The sequence below is a fragment of the Nicotiana sylvestris genome, chromosome 6 (genome assembly GCF_000393655.2).
Source record: "Nicotiana sylvestris chromosome 6, ASM39365v2, whole genome shotgun sequence".
NCBI lineage: Eukaryota > Viridiplantae > Streptophyta > Magnoliopsida > Solanales > Solanaceae > Nicotiana > Nicotiana sylvestris.
Window position 1 is genome coordinate 212,780,836 of NC_091062.1, and position 21,797 is coordinate 212,802,632.

Below are 21,797 nucleotides of genomic sequence, written 5' to 3' on the forward strand. Positions count from 1 at the left end.
ATGCGACCCTTGATCTCCCATCCAACTCCGCTTCTGTGCTACACCTTTCGCATGTACGATCCCACACCTGCGGTCTCCCCACCGCAGGTGCGAAAACACCAGAAACCAGAGAACTTCAGCAATTGCATACGTCCAAATTTCAATCTGTTAAGCATCCAAAACACACCTGAGGTCCCCGGGACCTCAACTAAACATACTAACAAGTCCTAAAACACCATATATACAAACTTAGTCGAGCCCTCATAACACGTCAAACAACAATAAAAATACGAATCACCCTCCAATACAAACTTAATGAACTTGAAACTTTAAATTTCTATCATCGATGCCGAAACCTATCAAACCATGTCTGATTGACCTCAAATTTTTCACACAAATCATAAATGACACTACGAACCTATTCCAAATTTTGGAAATTCAATCCGACCCCGATATCAAAAAGTTCACTACCGGTCAAAATCTCCAAAAATTCAACTTTTGACATTTCAAGCCTAAATCAGGTGTAGTCCTCCAAAACACAATCCAGATACGCCCCTAAGTCCAAAATCACCCAACAGAGCTAACGGAACCAATGAAATTCCATTTTAGAGTCATCTTCATACAGTTCCGACTATGATCAAAATCCTAAAACTTAAGCTTCCGTTTTAGGGACTAAGTGTCTCAAAACACTCCGAAACCAAAAACAAAATCTCCTGGCAAGTCACATAGGCAGAAACAGATACGGGGGAAGCAAAAAATAAGAAATCAAGGCTATTACTCTCAAAACGACCGATCAGATCGTTACAATTTAGGTATAGATTAACTAGAAATTCTACCTCCTACGTGTCTCTACTTTTCTGTCAATATTCAATAGAGGTTCTTAAGCAAGAAATCATTCTTTAAGAAATACGAAGAAAAGAAAATGAATTAAGGGTATGAATTTTGTAAATCATTTTAAAATTATACAACTCAATTCTATCTTTTTCTTCTTCTTCCTTAGCTAACAGTCCGGATACATATATATGGCAAAAATCATATGTGGCCCTAAATTTATTTGGATTTTCTTTTAGACACCTTATTTAAGTCATGTTCCAATTGAATACTTCATCCAATTTAGATTTATACCATTTAAATACTTTTCGCTGACATGGCAAGATGAATGTAATACACCTATAATAGGCGATGTGTGATATATTAATTTAGGCATTTTAATATCTCTTCTCCTTCGTTCTATCTACCTATCACCATCCACCATCATTCTCCACCACCACTATCGTTGTCGCCACTATCTTCACTGAAAAAAACACCAATTGCACTTTAACCCCAAACCAATTCTCTTGCTCTCTCCCAGTTAAAAAAAGAAAAAGAAAAAGAAAAAAAGGAAATCAAAGTAGCTCATTGGAAAAGGAAAATCAGATCTGGATTTCAAAAAAAATCGGCAAAACTCCATTTTTCCCGGCAAGGTTAACAAAAATCTAAAGGGAATTCATAGTTGGATCTCGAAGTAAAGAAGAAGAGCTGAGAGTCAATTTTCGAATGAATCTACCAAAACTTTATTATTCCATTTCCCGAATGGAGCCATCCACAGAATTACGGCCACCCATCAATTTTCGGCCACCTCCCAACAAACACCGCCATACCACCTACCATATGTCCTTACTAAATTCGATATTTTTCCATGTTATTCGCTAGTGTTATTGTACTATCTTTGTTTTTTTGCTGGTTGTCAAAAAAATATCTAATTGGTACAAATTTGGGTTGGTGTAAGTGTTCGATTGGAATATAGCTTAGATAAGAATGTCTAAAAGAAAAATCCAAAAAAGTTTAGGGGGCCGCATATATATGCTTTTGTGTGTGTATTTCCAATTCCATGCATATTATAAACCAAACTTCCCAGCTGGTTTAATTTTAAGTATAATTGGCGGAAATGCATAATTTGGCTCTCCCAGAAATGCTCGAAACAACTAGAGAAGCAATTGCCTGGATTTAAGTATACATTATTCAACTTCTTCAATGTATTTGCAGAAAGCTTTGCTAATCAAACCAAATATGGTAAATGTTTTATCTTATCGAACTCAAAGTCAGGTCTCTTTATATTAAATTCTATTTTGTGCACTTTTGATTTAATATGTAAACACTGTTAGTATGACAAGAATAGAATACTATATATATATATATATATATAGTTGTTTCTTTATCTATCTTTTGCATTCAGTGCCTGCAATGACCCCATTGATGCAATAATGCTCATATCAAAATGCAATTATATTATGTAGAGAAAATACAAAGTAAAGTACTGTTTAATTATTACATAAACAATGGTTCGTTAGTCTTTTTAATTTAACAACGAATTTGTTTTGGTTAGGTTTTAAGACATCAGAGAGGGGTTGTTTCAGCTGTGGAGGCAAGAGGCAGCTATACGAGTTATGTGAAAATGTGAAAGAAAACTTGTTTTTCGACTATTATCATCCCACTGAGCTGGCCTACCAACGATACGCTGAATTAATGTGGAATGGAACTCTAGATGTCATTGCACCTTATAACTTAAAATCCTTTTTTGAACTTTCAACATAAGGTGATGGTGGCATTGCTGGGATTGTTTTGTTAATTCCTACTATGGGAAGAATAAACATTGTGAAATTTGATGTTTTCCAATGTGCTTAATGTTTTGATTTAACTCTGGTAAGAGGTGTATTTATTCCAATTGAACTAGTATCTTACTGAAATTTAAATCGGGATTTGCCATTAGTGTATTTTGCTAGAATAAGTAGTTTCAAAGTTGTAGTTGGTGTTCAATTAATTCAAACACCAAAGATGTTCCCTGTAATGACAAGTTGTAAGAATCTCAAAAAGAAATATCCCAACATTGCTCTTGTTCAAATGGTGTTTCAAGTGCCAAGTTATATTTTGATTATAGTGTTCCGAAATTACTTTTTTTTTTTTTGGTTTTTCACTTGGTATTTGATACCTGCATTGGTACCCGACTATATCCAGATTCGCGCCGCTGAGGGCTTCATTTGAGGAGGAGCGCTCCCTACCAAGGATTTTTTCATACCCAGAACGTCTGATTAAAGGAAGAGCAGCTCATCCGCTGCACCACATACTTTGGTGGTTGTATTCTGAACCTACCATCACCCAACATAAGGTATTATGTACTTATCACCACTTAGTTTTTTCTATAATTCTCGAACAATTACTACGAACAATTGCGTTGTTCTATCTGATGAACTTATAATAAAATTCTCTCACCACAGGGGACTTCCTGCTCAAGCAGATGCCGAACCTCATTATTTAGCGGCTCTCCGAAGTCAGAGAGATGGGTGGGGGCCTTTCTGATAGGCGGGACAAAGCGCTTTCAATGGTGATGAAAGAAGGGGAAATGCCTGTACGGTCAATATATTCTTCTTGCTTACTTATCCAACAATAGTAACACAAGCTTTGTATACGTATATCTTGAGCACCCCTTCGACGAGAGGCGGATGCAGTGACTGATATTGAGTTTCGAAGCATAAATTATGTGTAAAAATATGATAAAATAAAGTAGTAAATATTAATCGGTAACTTTAAAAATACAATAGTAATGTTAGGGGATTAAACCCACATATTTTAAATTTTGAATCCGCCTGGATTTGGGCAAAGCCTTCCTAAAATTCTATCTCCTACTTCCTCTTCTTTTGACTTTCTTATTTTGGCTGCTGCGAAAAATGTAGTCTCGAAAATGACAAATTGGACAGTCCCCATTTCCGAAAAATGGACGCCTTATCCCTGATTTTATCGGTAATTGCATATTTTATATGGCGTTTTGGTCAATTATTTGATAAGTCTTTTGAACAAATATTATGCGAGTGTTTTAATCGAAAATAATTACTGTAACTTTCAGCCAATTATGGGAAACAACCTAACTTCCACAAATTGCTAATTGGTCAAATAAATTAACTTTGCATTGAATAACCTAATTTCGACAAAGGACTAGTTAATCAATTAATATGTTTCTAAAATAGTTGGCGTAAGCATATGGATCGTGTTTATCCATTCAGTTTGTATTTCTGTTTAAACTGTTGTGATTTTGCTTTTTTTGAGCCGAGGGTCTAACAGAAACAGTCTCTTTACCTGCGTAAGGTAGGGTTAAGGTATGTGTATACACTATCTTCCCCAGACCCCACTTGTGAGATTACATCGCTCGCGATGTTGTTGTTGTTGTGTATAAATTCAGTTCTCACATTGGTACACGAAATGAGTTGCTATTTTCTTATCAGGTTTGTGATCAACTATGTTATGCGAAAGGAAGTTAGGTGACTTTCCACATATAAACCGGAGATCCACCCTTTAGATAGATATTCTATAGTCATCTTAAAAACTTTGATTGCAATGTGCCTACGAGAATTATTTGGCTACGGAGGCATGAGGTGATGGAACTTTGAATATTGATTGTATATTTGCAGCTGAATATGCTAATTTGCCATTGATTCCATCATATTTTCACATTGGCAAGCAACACTTCGTTCATGGGGTGAACTTTGCATCAGGTGTGACAATGGTTTTATTATGCCGTATTTGATGTCCGGGACAAATATTAGGCGATTCCAAGACGGATTCATCCGGGCCCAAGGCGGAAGGCATGGGCTATAGCACACAAAAATTTGGGACTCGCGCGGATTTGCAGTTTTATGGCTGTAAAATGCCAAAAAATATTATTTGGTCATGGCGGGGTGGTGACAATGATTTCTTAGGCCGTATTTGATGTCCGGGACAAATATTAGGCGATTCCAGGACGGATCCATCCGGGCCCAAGGCGGAAGGCATGGGCTATAGCACATAAAAATTTGGGACTCGCGCGGATTTGCAGTTTTATGGTTGGTTGCTTGGCCGAAACCCATCGTGGTTTTGTAAGTGACATTTCCTTTTTTGCTTTAGTTTTATTTGTAAGTGACGATTCCTTTGAATTAGTTCTATGTAATCCATGTTTGAAATTGATAATTAAATCAATTTAGGGTGGAAGTCTTCGATTTAATTGGTTTCATATAAGCTCTTTCCGAGGGTCTCCTGGAAACAGTCTCTCTATCCTTCGGGGTCGGGGTAAGGTCTGCGTACATATTACCCTCCCCAGACCCCACTTGTGGGATTATACTGGGTCGTTGTTGTTGTTGTTGTTGCATATAAGCTCCTATTAAAGTAAGAGAAAAAAAATCTTTCAAGGCTTTTGAAAAGTGTTTTTCAATCGCACATATGGATACTTAACTGCTTGATGGTGAAAAAGAGTTTATTCTCATTTGTAAAACTAACATTCTTAGTTAATGTTGTATAAGAAATAAATTTTAATTTTCAATCACTTGCCAAATATTTTTACTTAAAGTTTGACTTTGTGTAGCATTTCAACGTTTTATACTTTGCATTCATCAAACAGGCTCAAGTCTATTTGTATAATACTCTGCATGCTATTTTGTGTTCAGGATAAGATTCTTACGTAACTTATTTGATAAGAAGATTGTTAAATAACCATAATTCCTTCTATGTCAAATTCTGCAAGTTACTTATGTTAGCTCCTCTGTACTTGTAAATAATGATTCTGGAAATTAGAACGTTAGCTTATAAACGTAAATATAAATAAAAAACAGAAATTAATTCGAGCCACTGAATTCACAGTGTTTCCTTAAGGAATTTAGTCCCCTCCTAGTACCCAAGGTTATAGATTATTTTCTCCCAGGATAGAACGAATTACACACTGGTGTAGCGGTACTTCAAACCCCAGTGTTTCAGCGAACACAAAGTTCGGCAGCAAATCACACTTATGGATGCTTTGTTTGTAGTTAAAAACAATGCAGAATAAGGAGGACAACTCAGAAGTCGAATGGAAATTCTGAGAGGAAGGAATGCAAAGTATAGCCAATGTTGAATTCTTACTGAAGAGAATATCAAATTGCAATTCGTTTTTCCAGTGTATACGCAGTGTATACAGAGTGTATATCCAGTATATGCAGAGTGTATATCCAGTGTATACAGAGTGTATATTAAGTGTATACAGAGTGTTTCAAGTGTTTTTTCCGATGTGTTCTTCTTTCTCTCCAACTTATGCTCTATTTATAGCAGTTATTTGAGAGAAATCCGCCCCTTCCATGGTGCAACAAGCACTAGATCATGGAGAAAGCACTTACATGGTGGTATATACACTTGCTTGGTGGGAGGAGCACTTGCACCATTGTGGGAGGTGCACTAGGCTGCATTGTTGCTTAGTGTTGCAACACAATACACGGATTGGAAAACATCCGTTACAAACACGGATTATATCACGTTAATATTCACTATTAACAAATAAATTTGGTCCAAAAAATTAATCAATCGATCGATCATTTGACCAAATCCGAATCCAAATCCCATTTCCCATTCACTCTAATGTTAAGACTATTTATCTTAAACAAAAACTAACAACTTACCATTACGAGGACTTGTTTATCTCTAAAATATTGGTTCCATTTGACAGGTTATAGATCTCAAAACACAGTTGAAATATTTCAAAAATGTGGTGGAAATATTGAAGAAGAAGGTGGGAGAAACGGAATCCAAACAAATCCTCTCCAGTGCTGTATATATTTTTAGCATTGGCAATAATGATTATTTGGCTCCTCTCTTAACAAATTCGACTATTCCATATCCTGAGAGAGAATATCTTCAGATGATTATGGGCAATTTGACATCTGTTTTGAAGGTAATGAACTCGTTGATTCAACCTAAAATTTTCGTCATTCTTTGGAGTTAATTTTACATTTTATCTATTTGAGACTTGGAAGTATTTGCTAAGTGATGAGTGTTTTCATTTTTTCGTCCATTTTAGAAAAGTGTATATTTTAATGATACGAATGGCTTTGACCAAAGCAAATCAAAATTTGTAATTTATTTGGGATGAATTCATATATTGTTGTTTTCTTTTTCTGTGAAATAATGACAAATTAAAACTTCTGTGTTAAATTCTTTTGTTTGCCAAATTTGAGTTTGTTTTCATGCTCTAGGTTGAGTATTGTCTAGAGAGTAGCTAGACTAATTCGTTGCACTTTCTTAAATTAATGCAACAGGGAATTTACAGGGAGGGAGGGAGAAAATTTGCCCTGCTTAATATGGTTCCCATAGGTTGTCTCCCTTATATTAGGGCTCTTAATGCTCAAAGAGGAGTTAAGAATGGCGATTTCATAGAGGAGGTTGAGCACATGTTGAGCACTTCGCCTCGCTTTGCGGGCGCTTTAGTGCCGCATTAAGGCTCTAAGGCATACTTTTCCTTGCCAATGAGTGTAATCCTGAAAAGACGATACTAAACAATTGATATATCACTTCATCGTAATTTTTTTTCAATTTTTTTGTCCATATATTTGTTATTCATGCTTAGGAGTGGCAAACGGGCGGGTCGGGTCAGATATGGTTCGGGTCGAAAACGGGTAATGAAAAAACGGATAAATTATCCGACCCGACCCATATTTAATACGGATAAAAAACGGGTTAACCGGCAGATAATATGGGTAACCATATGGGTAACCATATTATCCATGACTTCTTGCATATGATCACTTTTTGGAGAATTCTTAGTCTCCCTAACTTGAGGAACCCCCACTTTGAGGTTTTACAAATGTAAAAGTTAGACTCATTGGTTATCCATTTTCTAAATGGATAATATGGTTCTTATCCATATTTGACCCGTTTTTAAATAGTTCATTATCCAACCCATTTTTTAATGGATAATATGGGTGGTTAACTATTTTCTTTGAACCATTTTGTCATCCCTATTCATGCTTATAATTATTGGTCTTGGACTACATATACATATTTTTACTTTTTCTCCAGTTGCGCCTTTTTTTCATTAAAGCCCACACTTTATTTGCGCTTAAAGCTCCAACGGACCTTGGGGCTTTTTTGCGCTTTTCGCCTTTGATAACACTGGTGTCCGGTACCCGCATTAGGTCCCCGACTAATCCGGATTCTCACCGCGTAAGGCCCATTAAAGGGGAAACACTCCCTACAGGATGTCTTGTTTCTCAGAATTCATTGTCAGTAGTTTAGATTCTAGAAAGCATGCTCCTCTTGTAAATTATAAATGGGTCTCATTGTTCTGAAGTACTGCCCCATGGAGTTGTTTCACTTGAAAAAATCAGACACAAGTTTCCAAGATATTCAATAGGAAAAATGATGTTCCAGAGAACAGACTGCTGTTATGAGGTGACTTGTGAATTGACTGATTGCTAGAACTTGGCTTTACCGTACCACTGCAAAGCATCAGTCAAGAAGTAAGTCCAGAACATTTCTATGCCGATGGTGGATATACAGTCAGTGGTGGTCTCTGGAACGATCTACTAAAGGTATGCTCATAAACACTATCTATTTCTTAGGGTTGGTCTAAGTATAGGTGGTGCCAAGAATGCTGGCACTGTTGAAGCGTGTTGTGTACCGGACATTCCTTTGCATCATCTTTGATGACCTCACTTATATATTATCAACATGAGGTAAGGGATTTCAACACACACTTGCAAAACCTAAAGATTGGATTCTCTCAAATGTGCAGCCGCACTTAATTCCTCTGAGGCACTGAAGAACAAAGCAGCAACAGAACAAAGGAACAAATCCCAACATTGATTATATCATGTATCCTTTAGTATTGTTGTGTTTTTGTTTTGTGTTATTAAATTGTAATTCCTATACAGCTTTTAAGAAACATTCATAGGGCATCTTTTAAACCATTATCATTGTGGTGGTTTTGACTAGAATTAGTCAAGTGTGTAGCTTTGTAATATAGTTATTACAAAGAGACTTACAATATATTTATTGTAAAAAACTGAGGGATTAAGAGTTTAATTCCTAGATTGTAATAGGTTGTAATCTAAAGTTTGCTCAGTTAGTGAAATTGAAATCCTACTAGTGTAGGTCGTGGTTTTTAATCATGTGAGCTTGGAGTTTTCCACGTAAATATCGTTATGTTCTTTACTCACTGTTGTGTACTATGGGAACTGATAGAGAACCAGGTTCTCTATATAGTTTGATGGACTCTTAGCTTACATCAGTTCCCGATTTCCACCAACATATGACTAAGTGGAAATAGCTCAATATGCTCAATCCCCCAACCTGCGGTGGAGGTGCTCTACCACTAAAGCAAACCTCACTCGTCAAACAATGGGTTTTAGTTTTCATTTTGGTTGATAGACAAGATAAGGAAAATCTGAATGAACCAAACTCTAAATTTGAATTCACAAGTTTAGTCAAAGAATGAGAAATGTAGGTTAATCACTTCTTTTCAAATATTATGAGGAAATTTAGTTGGATAAGACTAAGACATTCTACCTTCTACATGTCTCTATTTTTCTGTCAATGTTCAAAGAGGTTCTTAAGCAAGAAATCATCCTATAAAGAAACGACGAAATTAAGTTTGTAAATCTGAATATACACAAAACTCTCCAACTGGTTTTTCAAAAACTGTTTCAATTATACCAATAGCTTTGAGCTCAAGCTTGTTTCACCTCTGCATATTTGTTTTGGTTGCATGTTTTACTTACCCAATTGTGTGTAGTAGCAATTCTGAAAGACACCAAGCTGCCCTTTACGTGTTCGGTGATTCACTGTTCGATCCTGGGAATAATAACTATATCAATACCACTACTCAATTCCGAGTAAATTGGTGGCCATATGGAAAATCATTCTTCAAGTACCCTACCGGCAGGTTCTGTGATGGACGTCCTATCTCTGATTTCATCGGTACAATTTAATGGCGATTTGTCAATTGTTCGTAAAGTGTTTAGAAATATTTTTGAATCAGTGCATAAAAATAGTTGGCATCAGCTATGTATATGAATCATTTCCGTTCTACTCACAACATAGCCGCACCCGGCTATGAATCATTTTGGCAAAGCAACATTTTGTTCATGGGGTAAACTTTGCATCTATGTTGCGCGGACTCTCCAAAATGTAGCCGCACCCGTGTCGGATCCTTCAAAAATGCACTACTATTGGAGGATCCGACACGTATCCTGCCACATTTTCGAAGAGTCCGAGCAACATAGCTTTGCATCAGCCGGTTCTGGCGTTTCGAATGAAACCAATCGTCTCTATTGTTTTTGTTCCTTTGGTCTCCCATGGGGTGGATTTGAACCGATGACTTACTCTAAATTCTATCACCTCCTCCATTTTCCTTTTGTTTCTTATTAATATCTGGCTGCTGCCACGCTTTACTTTACAATGGAAAATGTTGAAAGAAATGGTCTGGGAAATGCCTCCTTACACAAACATTTATTAAATGAAAATGGAACTGTTCGTAACTCAATAATATTCATTAAAAAAATGAGTTTTATGACATCGACTTCAGCCAGCCAACACTCTTTCTATAGAAAGTAGTCTTACACAAAGTGGTACCAAACTAGTATATATTTATAATGTATTTCCATTTCAATGCAATTATAAACCAAACTCATCTCCAAGCTATTGGTCGTTCAGAAACTTGTTCAAGTACTCTAATGGCTTTGAGCTCAAGCTTGTTTCACTACTGCGGACTCTGCATCTTTGTTTTGATTGCTTGTTTTTGATGGATTATTATATGCAGCGGAAGCAATCCCAGTATCAAAATCACATGTAATTTAGACAACTAGCATAAACGGGATTTCACGGGTTACCTCTTGAAGCGTGAACATATCTCTTCTACCACGTGAGCCTTCAGTTCCATAACTTCTCAATGGAATCTCCATCACCCGCACAATCGTGATCCTCGAACGTTCCACGGTCTTCTACTGTGTTACCCAAATAATACCCGAAAATAGCAATTTCGTGTGGGCGAAATTTCTAGGAAAACTTGGCTGAAAATTTCAGCCACCATCTACTCATCCCTCTAGGTGGAAAATCTCATGTATTTATAGCACAAGTTTTAAGGGTTAAGACCCTTTTCCAAAACCTGTTAGGTTTTCTTTTCCACCAGAAAAATGATTCCTTTATTTCCTATTATTTAGGCACCATAGGGACCACAAAATTTAATTAACAAGGCTTCCAATTATGGAATTAATTTGTAATTTTCGAAATTAATATCCACCATAATTAATTACGAATTATTCCACTAAAAATTCGTAATTACACTCCTTATTCAATTTCGAAATTCATCCATTAAATCTTATTTAACTCCCCATGTTAAGATTCAGATACGAATCAATTAAATTAAATTACTGACGATTTAATTTATTGATTATTTCCTTTAGACTTTCGCTTAACTTATTTCATGTGTCGGATACAAAATCCACCGGCCGGGTTTACACATGAAAACTTATAAGCTTTCATAAAGGTATATCATCAATCTCTAAACCGAGACATGGATTCCATCAACTAACTATTACTTCGCCAATGTATATTATTATTATCCAATTTACCAGGCATATTGACCCACGAAAGAATCTCGCCTTTTAATAAATCAAAACAATAATAATATACACAACTAATAATAATTATATCAAGATTAAGAGTATAAGTACATTTAATGGCTAGAGAGTTTATTTTATTAAGTCAGTATAAAATACTTATCTCTACCTGGTCCGTTCAATACATACAAAATGTACTAGCACAAGAAGTTGGAATTAAACCATTCCCATAATCAAGATTAATTATATTTAATCTTGTGCTACAATCATTCCTGATGGTTTGTCCAATTCCATCATTAGATTGTGAACTCAAACTTTATACTTATAAGAACCGATGATTTAATCTTCCGTGTATAAGCTAAACTCTATACACTAAATCATCTACTATATAAGCAAAGGACACAGACTATTATATGATCTATTTAAAACTTTATTAAAACTGAATAAACAATTATTTCATAATAAATACTATATCTAAATCAAACTCATGGGTAATAGTATATATCCCAACAATCTCCCACTTAGACTTTTAACCATGATAATTATTAGAATATACTATATGCAAATGCATGGTTAATAGTATATGCCCCAACAATCTCCCACTTAGACTCATAACCATGCATCTACAACTTTCTCAGGCATTCTTTTACATGACTATTAAAAGTCTTCACCAAATAAGGTTTTGTTAAAGAATCTTGCCAAGTTATATCTGATGCAATATTTGTCCAGTAGTACTTTGTCGTAATTATCTAGTTTGGTATTAAACTCTTCAGAGATCCTGTTACCGAAACTATCCCAAGAATGAACACCGAACTATAATTTTCTTTAGCTTTCTCCCACTAAGACGAAGTACCACTAATATTACCTTCGTTACCTCACGACATTGAAATATTAGTGACTTCTTACTATAGTGTTCAATGTTCAAACATCACTCCCACTCGATAAAGGCATATTATGTCTATTAACGTTCTCCCACTACTTAAATGCAATGGAACGTCAATTCTGACGTGTGGGTTTTGATGTTCTTGAACATCTAGTTATTTCTTTGCCCAGTTCCTGTAAAAATAGTTTACTTCTAGGAACATGTTTTATTAAACAGTCCTTATCTAGAAAAATGCATTTGTTTTAACAATTGCCTTATTTTCTTTAGGACAATAAAATAAAGCTTCATTCGTTTTCTTGGATATTCGATAAACATGCACCTATCCATCCTTAGTTCCAACTTACATATCTGCTTTCCCTTTCAGCACATATGCGGGATAATCCTATATCTGAACATGCCACAGACCAAGCTTACATTCAGTCCACAGTTCTATAGATGTCCCAGGTACTAGCTTAGAAGGAACTAAATTCAGAATGTAATTTGAAGTTTCCAGGAAATATTCCAAAAATAAATAAGGCAAATCTGAATAACACGTCATTAGTCTATCCATATCCAAAAGAGACTTATTTCTTCTTTCTACTACACGACTCTATTATGGAGTTTACGGTGTAGTCAATTGAGATGTAATCCCTATTCTGATATGTAACTAAAAAACTCTTTAGAGAGATGCTCGCCACTACAATCAAATTGTAGTAACTTAATATATTTCTTTGGTGCTTCTCTATTTCAAGTCTTAAAAACCTTGAATTACTTAATTCATTAAGACTTACAGTGCATCAAATAAATATATTAATATTTTGAGTAATCATTTATGAACGTCATAAAATACTCAAAATCTATCTCTTACGAGTATGTTCATTTAACCATACAAATCAGAAAGGATTCATTCTAGCTTATCACTAGTTTTATTTCCTTTTAAAGGGAAACATCTTTTAGTCAAATTTCCTTCCAAACAGGATCCACAAGTTGGTAGTGCCTCTACTTTCAATGAACCTTAAGGTCCATACTTGACCAACTTGAAATCCTATCCAGATTAATATGACTTAGATAAAAGTGCACAGATAAGTTTTACTCAATTTTGAAGAACATATTCTCTTATGAGGTAGACTAATATTGTTCTGTTCAGGAGAGACATCAATATATAATAACAACGTCATGCATTCATGTACCACAAGAGATAAAGTGTTTATTAAATAAAATAAATATCCATCTCTTATTTTGCCCAGAAACCGGAATTAAATTCCTTCTAACAAAAGTACATATATTGCATCCTTAAAATTAATGTCTTATCACTAAAAGAAAATTTTAACAAGTAATACGACAAATTGCATAAAATCATTGTGGAGTTGAGATAAAAATATTAAATAGATCATAATAAGTCAAAACACTGAATAGTAAAATTCAGACTGCATTCAATATTTATATACATACATGCATCTGGAATAATAAATTTCGATGGGAAAAGAATTATTCATGCAAAGTATATTATATAATGCAAGAATTATACAATCCAAAAATAAATAGAACCAACTCAGATGGAGAGCATACTATTATTTTCAGTCAATTGTATATAACTTTTTAATACAAAAATTTTAAAACACACTACACATATATGTCATGCATCTTGAATAGCAATTTCGATGGGAAAGAACTACTCATGCAACATACATATGCAATGCCAGATTATTCACTCCAATAATTAAACAGACCCAATTCAGATGGAGAGTATACTGTTAATTTAAGTCAAGTGAACATCATTTTTAATAGCTCTAGTTTCATTGATCCAACATGTATACTCAGATGGAGAGTAAGTACACGATATCAATTACTAGTATTTCACCTAGTGAGCTTACAATAAATTTATCCGATATGGAGGAAGACCTAAAGTCAACGCATAAATTTATTACTCACTTGAAATTAATAGTGGAAGACCATAGAAATATATTTCTATCACCACTTAATCATGATTGTATTGTAGTTACAAAATTGATTCAACCCTTTAAGCTCAGATGGAGAGTTAATACTGGTTATCAATAACTAGTAACTATAGCCAGTGAGTTCATAATAAATTTATCCGATATGGAGGAAGACCTAATGTCAACGCATAAATTTATTATCTCACTATAAATAAAAAAAATGAAGACCATAGGGGTTTATTCCCATCACCACTTTATCACAACCACGAACTTTTCTCTGAGAATTAAGTTCCATATTAAAAAAAATACTCAATACCCATTTAAATAGTCTTAAAATACTAAAATTAATATTTTACACTGTATAGTGGTGATTATTGTTGACTGGATTATTTCTGATAAATCTACCAAATTTCATATCAATCAAAAATTGCGACCAAATTTGGAAAATTATCATTTTAAGCATTTTTTTAAGAATTTAAAATATGACCTACATTTTTTTATCATATACCAATTCATGTCAAATCAACATGTGTTATCATGTTCCAGATTAGACATATAAAATGATAGAAAGAATGACTTTTCGTATGTAAATCATATTTTAATCCGTCAAACCTCCAAAAAACTCACCTAAACGATCTCAAATCGTCAAAATACGATGTGATTCACTGCATAGAAGTGAGTTCTTCTTAAATGATCGTTTCCAATGATCCTACCGAATTTCAGGTCATTCGGAGATCGTGAAATTCATGATCGCCAAAAACTAGACCAAATTCGAATAAATTATTTTTTTGGCGTAGTCAGGATTAAATCCATGTGATTTGCATTCTTGCTATATATCATATCAAGTTAAATCATCATGTTTCAGATTTAACACAAATATAGCCGATATATAAAGAATAATTTTTCATATTTATAACAAATTCAATTTAATAAACTGCTTGAAAACCCATCTAAACGACCTCAAAATGCCAAAAAAACAACATGATTCACTGCATAGCAAGGAGTTTTTTTTTCACTAGATCGTTTTCGATGAACCCACCAAGTTTCAGGTTAATCGGAGTCCGTCAAATTCATGACCACTAGCCTGTAACCAAACTCGGAGAATAACCGTTTTAAGTAGTTTCATGAATTAAAATAAATATGATATTGATTTTCATTCTCCTTATAATTACACTATGAGCTCAAGGCATATATTATTTTCTTCCTATTTCTAGGATATATAATATCTCCTTTTGCAATAAATTATCCTTTTATTAAATACATAAGAACCTGAGATATTATATTTTCTCCCGTTCAGTGAAAACCCCAATATCTCTTCTCATGGGTGGAGTTAGTTTCACTAGTACCCAAAGATAAATACTCTTTTTCTAGTTATGAACCTCCACCATTAATGTAGATTTCTCAAGGATAATTTTCACATGGTATATTAAACATATTTCAATGACTCAAATAAATAGACCATTTTGTGGATCCTACTTATTAATCATAATGCTCAATCCATGAATAGATATAATTTCACATGTACAAATTTACTAAGAATTTTTCATGAGTTCAAATAAACAAACCACTTCAGTGGTAACTATTTATTACTCATAAAATTCTCAATTTACAAGTGAATATATATTTAGCTCATAAAATTATTTTATGGTAGACCATAGCTTAAAAGTCATACCAACATTATAAAACTCATACAACATACCGTCATATTTCACTTAATTAGAACCTCCAATCAGAGAACAAAATTCTTCATCGAAAATCCAAACTAGTAATCACGTAGGGCATGAAAATATAAACTTAAATTTGAGAAATTTTTTATGCACAAACATGCCAAACGCTCCAATCATTAGTCATCCAGGATATCAAATAGAGAATTTTACTTTCTTACAAAATAATTATATCATTACACAATATGAATTATACCTTGTAAGACCTAGTCAATAAAATCTTACACCTCTATTATTGAATTTAATACAACAACACGTTTATTTGCTAATAGTCAATGTGTAAACCTATTATATGACTAGTATTTAATCATGGGGACCATGGGGAGTCATCCCCAACACCATTGAATTAAAAAAGAATTAAAATTATTAAGAAATAATTTCCAGAAAATAGAAAAACGTCCAAAACACAGTCCAAACGACCTCAAAATGCCGAAAATACCATGATTCACTGCTAAAGCAGTGAGTTTTTCTCACCACGGCGTTTCCGATTGACACACCAAATTTCAGCTCAATCGGAGTCCGTCAAGTTCGCTGACCTCCGAAAATTCCGGCTATTCGGTCAAAAACAGGTTTTGCGTTTTTCTAGGATTTACCCCAAAAAAATCAGATAATCTCAATCAAATATCAATAAGAAAACATATATCTCATGATTATAAGAATAATCCATAAATTATGCACAGTTAATTCACAAAACAGCAGTGCAGTTTTTCAGAAAACCACAAATATATGTAATTCAAAAAATGCACATAAACACCATATTCTTGTTTCATGAAAAACTTAGTTATCTAATTAGATGTGAGTGAGATCTGATACCAATTTCTGGATTATTATATGCAGCGGAAGCAATCCCAGTATCAAAATCACATGTAATTTAGACAACTAGCATAAACGGGATTTCACGGGTTACCTCTTGAAGCGTGAACATATCTCTTCTACCACGTGAGCCTTCAGTTCCATAACTTCTCAATGGAATCTCCATCACCCGCACAATCGTGATCCTCGAACGTTCCACGGTCTTCTACTGTGTTACCCAAATAATACCCGAAAATAGCAATTTCGTGTGGGCGAAATTTCTAGGAAAACTTGGCTGAAAATTTCAGCCACCATCTACTCATCCCTCTAGGTGGAAAACCTCATGTATTTATAGCACAAGTTTTAAGGGTTAAGACCATTTTCCAAAATCTGTTAGGTTTTCTTTTCCACCAGAAAAAGGATTCCTTTATTTCCTATTATTTAGGCACAGTAGGGACCACAGAATTTAATTAACAAGGCTTCCAATTATGGAATTAATTTGTAATTTTCGAAATTAATATCCACCATAATTAATTACGAATTATTCCACTAAAAATTCGTAATTACACTCCTTATTCAATTTCGAAATTCATCCATTAAATCTTATTTAACTCCCCATGTTAAGATTCAGATACGAATCAATTAAATTAAATTACTGACGATTTAATTTATTGATTATTTCCTTTAGACTTTCGCTTAACTTATTTCATGTGTCGGATACAAAATCCACCGGCCGGGTTTACACATGAAAACTTATAAGCTTTCATAAAGGTATATCATCAATCTCTAAACCGAGACATGGATTCCATCAACTAACTATTACTTCGCCAATGTATATTATTATTATCCAATTTACCAGGCATATTGACCCACGAAAGAATCTCGCCTTTTAATAAATCAAAACAATAATAATATACACAACTAATAATAATTATATCAAGATTAAGAGTATAAGTACATTTAATGGCTAGAGAGTTTATTTTATTAAGTCAGTATAAAATACTTATCTCTACCTGGTCCGTTCAATACATACAAAATGTACTAGCACAAGAAGTTGGAATTAAACCATTCCCATAATCAAGATTAATTATATTTAATCTTGTGCTACAATCATTCCTGATGGTTTGTCCAATTCCATCATTAGATTGTGAACTCAAACTTTATACTTATAAGAACCGATGATTTAATCTTCCGTGTATAAGCTAAACTCTATACACTAAATCATCTACTATATAAGCAAAGGACACAGACTATTATATGATCTATTTAAAACTTTATTAAAACTGAATAAACAATTATTTCATAATAAATACTATATCTAAACCAAACTCATGGTTAATAGTATATATCCCAACAGTTTTACTACCCCAATTGTCTCTATTGGCAGTCATGAAAAATCTCAAGCTGCCCTTTTCGTGTTTGGTGATTCAGTGTTCGATCCTGGGAATAATAACTACATCAATACCATTACTGACTTCCAAGCAAATTTTCGGCCATATGGAGAATCATTCTTCAAGCACCCTACTGGAAGGTTCTCTGATGGACGTCTCATTCCTGATTTTATCGGTAAATTTATGTCGTTAGTTTGGTCAATTGCTATATGAATCATTGTACCTATTCCATTTCACTTAAATTCTTTAATTGATGCACCCCCTGCTCTCTAAGGATCGTTAATGGTTCATGTACTTATCCTATGTATCCCTAGTTTTTAGAGGATTTATGATCATTATATTGACAAGAGAGAGTTGTTCAAGTGGTAAGCACCCCCACCTCCAACCCTGAGGTTGTGGGAGCAAAATATACTACTTTTATGCTGACAGCTCTCAACTCGCACGGCTATTATCTTTTATCTGGTTTTGTGAGAAGAAGTTAAGTAACTTTCCGCAAATTACAAAAGGGAGATCCACTACTTAGATGGATTGTACAGTCATCTTACAAAATTTGATTGCAATGCACCTGCAAGAATTATTTTGCTATGGAGATAAGTGGTAATTAGACTTTGATTTTTGGTCGTATTTTCAGCTGAATATGCTAAATTGCCATTGATTCCATCATATTTCCAAATTGGCAAGCAACATTTTGTTCATGGGGTAAACTTTGCATCAGGCGGTTCTGGTGTTTTGGTCGAAACCCTACGTGGCTTTGTAAGTGACATTTCCTTTGACTAATTACTTCCATGTAATTCTTGTTTGAATAGTTATATCAATGTATGTGTAGGATAGATGTTTTTTTATATGATTGGTTTCCTATAAGCTCTCACTAAAGTTAGAGTAGGAAAATCTTTCAAAGCTTTTGAAAAGTGTTTATGATATATTTCTCCCAGCCTATTCTCATTTGACCATGCTTATAATAAATAAATTTTAACCTTAAATAGCATGCCGAATTATTTTCACTTAAAGTCGTGTAAGATTTCAAAATTCTATACTTCGCATTCATCAAACTAGCTCAAAGTCTAACTTTAGTTCCTTCTATTTCGTATGTGCAAGTCGCTTGTAATTAGCAAAATAAATTAGTATTACTAAGACTTGTCTATGTATCTCTGAAACATAATATTGATTCGGTTTGACAGGTAATAGATCTTAAAACACAGTTGAAACATTTTAAAAAAGTGGCAAAATTGTTGAAGAAGAAGGTCGGGGCAACAGAGTCCAAACGAATCATCTCCAGTGCTGTATATATACTTAGCACTGGCAATAATGATTTTTTGATTCCTGTTTTAACAAATTCGACTATTCCATATCCTGAGAGGGAATATCTACAGATGATTATGGGCAATTTGACATCTGTTTTGAAGGTATTGAACTCATAGATTCAACCTAATCTTTTTGGTATTAGATTTAATTTTATTTTTGGGAGAGTTGGAGTATTCCCTTTACATTGATTTTCTATACTCATGGCTAGAGAGCAGCTAGAATAATTCTTTGTACTTTCTTTAACTTAATGCTATAGGGAATTTACAAGAAAGGAGGGAGAAAATTTGTCATGTTTACTGCGGCTCCCTTAGGTTGTGTCCCTATAATTAGGGCGCTTAATGTTCAAAAGGGAGTTAAGAATGGCAATTGCATAGAGGAGGAGATCACAAACTCGGCGAAAATGTATAATTCAGCTCTCCCAAAAATGCTCAAACAACTGGAGAAGCAATTGCCTGGATTTAAGTTTACAATATTCAACTTCTTCAATGTATTTGCTGAAAGCATTGATAATCCGACAAAATATGGTATGTTCTATCTCATCAAAATCAAGTACATTTGTGTCCGATTATATATTCTGCACTGTTGATTTATATAAGAATAACAACCTATAACAAGAAGTATCATAGGTTGTTTCTTTATCCGTCTTTTCCATTCGGTCTTTGCACTGTCAGAAATTTCATGGCTTTGCTCACAAAATAGAATGTGATTCTTGAAACTTAATAGTTTGAATGACACGTTGGTATAATGCTCGTAACAAAATGCAATTACACAAACTATATAGAGAAAATGCAAAGTAAAATGTTAGATTATTACCAAAGAATGTTTCCTTAATCTTAATATACTTGCTATTTTTTATTGTGATTAGGTTTTAAGACATCAAAGACGGCTTGTTGTGGGTCGGGTCCATTTCGAGGGATTTTTAGTTGTGGAGGCAAGAGGCACGTAAAAGAGTCCGAGTTATGTAAGAACGTGAAAGATTACTTGTTTTTCGATTCTGTTCACCCGACTGAGCTGGCCTACGAACAATACGCTGAATTGCTGTGGAACGGAACAACAGATGTCGTTGCACCTTACAATCTAAAATCCTTTTTTGAACTTTCAACATAACGTGATGGTGGCAAGATGACTTCATATCTCAGTCCTTCGTACTTGAACAAAGTTGAGAAATTAGTTGAATCATGCAAGGTACTTTCCATTTGTATATGCAATAAAAGAAGGATCTGTAAAAGAATATCCTTTATTTGGAAAGTCATATTGTGATTAATAAAGCTTCCCGTCTTTGTCTGTAGTATTTTTGCATCAAACATCATCAGATGTGATGTGCTAAAAACCGAAGTTCAAAAAAAGCTGAACAAAAGAGAACATGAACAAAAACAAGCCTTTTTTGGCTTCATTTACATTTAAAGAAAACAAAAAATATCTTTGGTGATTGATTTTTAAAAGCCTGATTACTATGATTTCGCACAACGAATGCACTTTCAGTTCAATATCACTGTCTGTAAAGACATTCGGTGTTTGGATTAGTATCTGCTTGTCTCTGAAAATTTTAGACGGGAATGAGCATAGCTTGAGATCTTTGATTTCTTGTTTCTTAGAAATCTTTGGTGATAGATTTTCAAGAACATGCTCTTCTTGTAAATCAGATCAGAAACAGGATAGCCCTCTCATCGATCTGAAGTCGAGTTGTTTCACTTGAAAAAATCAGACACGATGAGAGATTATTATGTTTCAGAAAACAGACTGTTGTTATGAGGTGATATATGAATAGACTGATAGATAGCAATTAGCTTCAGTATTCATTTCCATGGTCGATTTAAAGCATAAGTCAAAGTTGTAAGTTCAGAGCATTTCTATACTCATGGTGGATATACAGTCAGTTGTGGTCTGCGCAGCGATCTAGATATTAAAGATAGGTTCATAAACAATTTATCTCAGCATTTCTTAGTGTTGGTCTAAGTATTAGGTGTGTGGTAAGAAAAACACTGGCGTTAAATTGAAGATGAGGTGATAGTATTGAGCTCCATAAAGGCCTACTGCTGGTATCTTTTGAAACTTCAGTCAGCCTCTTCGATAAAGCTGTTAGTAATCTGTGTTCGCAAAATAATTTCTGCAAAAATAAAAACAGTGTTGGTGTAAGTGCATTTTAATATTAAAATTATAATATTAAAGTGTATTATTTTTGTGAGATAGTGGTTATAAATTGGCAAGAAAGCGGTCATTACTTTGGTGTAACTCATGAAACCCCTAATGTCATGATCTACCATTTATTACCCACTAAAGCTTATATTTTGTAACCACCAACCCATGTTCTACTATTTTAATATTCAACTACTTTGTTATTTATTCTATGGAAGAAATTTTATACCTATAAATAGTGGTGTTTCTTCCTTGTGTTGTAGATGGAAAAAATATGGTAGTGTGTATGGAAAAAGTGAAGTTGGTTT

The 21,797-nt window shown here is 34.1% G+C and overlaps 2 protein-coding genes across 3 annotated transcripts; both read left to right on the top strand.

Annotated features, from left to right (window-relative positions):
• Window positions 1-1,225: 1,225 nt before the first annotated feature.
• On the top strand, window positions 1,226-8,948 carry LOC104228074 (GDSL lipase-like). Of its 2 annotated transcripts, XM_070147864.1 has the most exons (7): window positions 1,226-2,031; window positions 2,345-2,554; window positions 2,974-3,124; window positions 3,234-3,364; window positions 4,236-4,865; window positions 6,458-6,682; window positions 7,047-8,948. In XM_070147864.1, exons 5-7 carry the CDS (start codon window positions 4,830-4,832, stop codon window positions 7,224-7,226), a joined length of 441 nt encoding a protein of 146 aa, XP_070003965.1. In that variant the 5' UTR covers window positions 1,226-2,031; window positions 2,345-2,554; window positions 2,974-3,124; window positions 3,234-3,364; window positions 4,236-4,829; the 3' UTR covers window positions 7,227-8,948. The 2 variants fall into 2 exon arrangements, with proteins under 2 accessions (XP_070003965.1, XP_009778778.1); XM_009780476.2 differs by lacking the exons at window positions 1,226-2,031; window positions 2,345-2,554; window positions 2,974-3,124; window positions 3,234-3,364 and adding an exon at window positions 3,730-3,756 and having other exon boundaries at window positions 4,422-4,865.
• A 9,043-nt stretch (window positions 8,949-17,991) lies between these two features.
• LOC104229415 (GDSL esterase/lipase 5-like) lies at window positions 17,992-20,591 on the top strand. The gene is made up of 5 exons (XM_009782059.2): window positions 17,992-18,226; window positions 18,683-18,804; window positions 19,230-19,454; window positions 19,610-19,877; window positions 20,219-20,591. The coding sequence occupies exons 1-5, from the start codon at window positions 17,992-17,994 to the stop codon at window positions 20,458-20,460; spliced, it is 1,092 nt and encodes a 363-aa protein (XP_009780361.1). The 3' UTR covers window positions 20,461-20,591.
• Window positions 20,592-21,797: the final 1,206 nt, after the last annotated feature.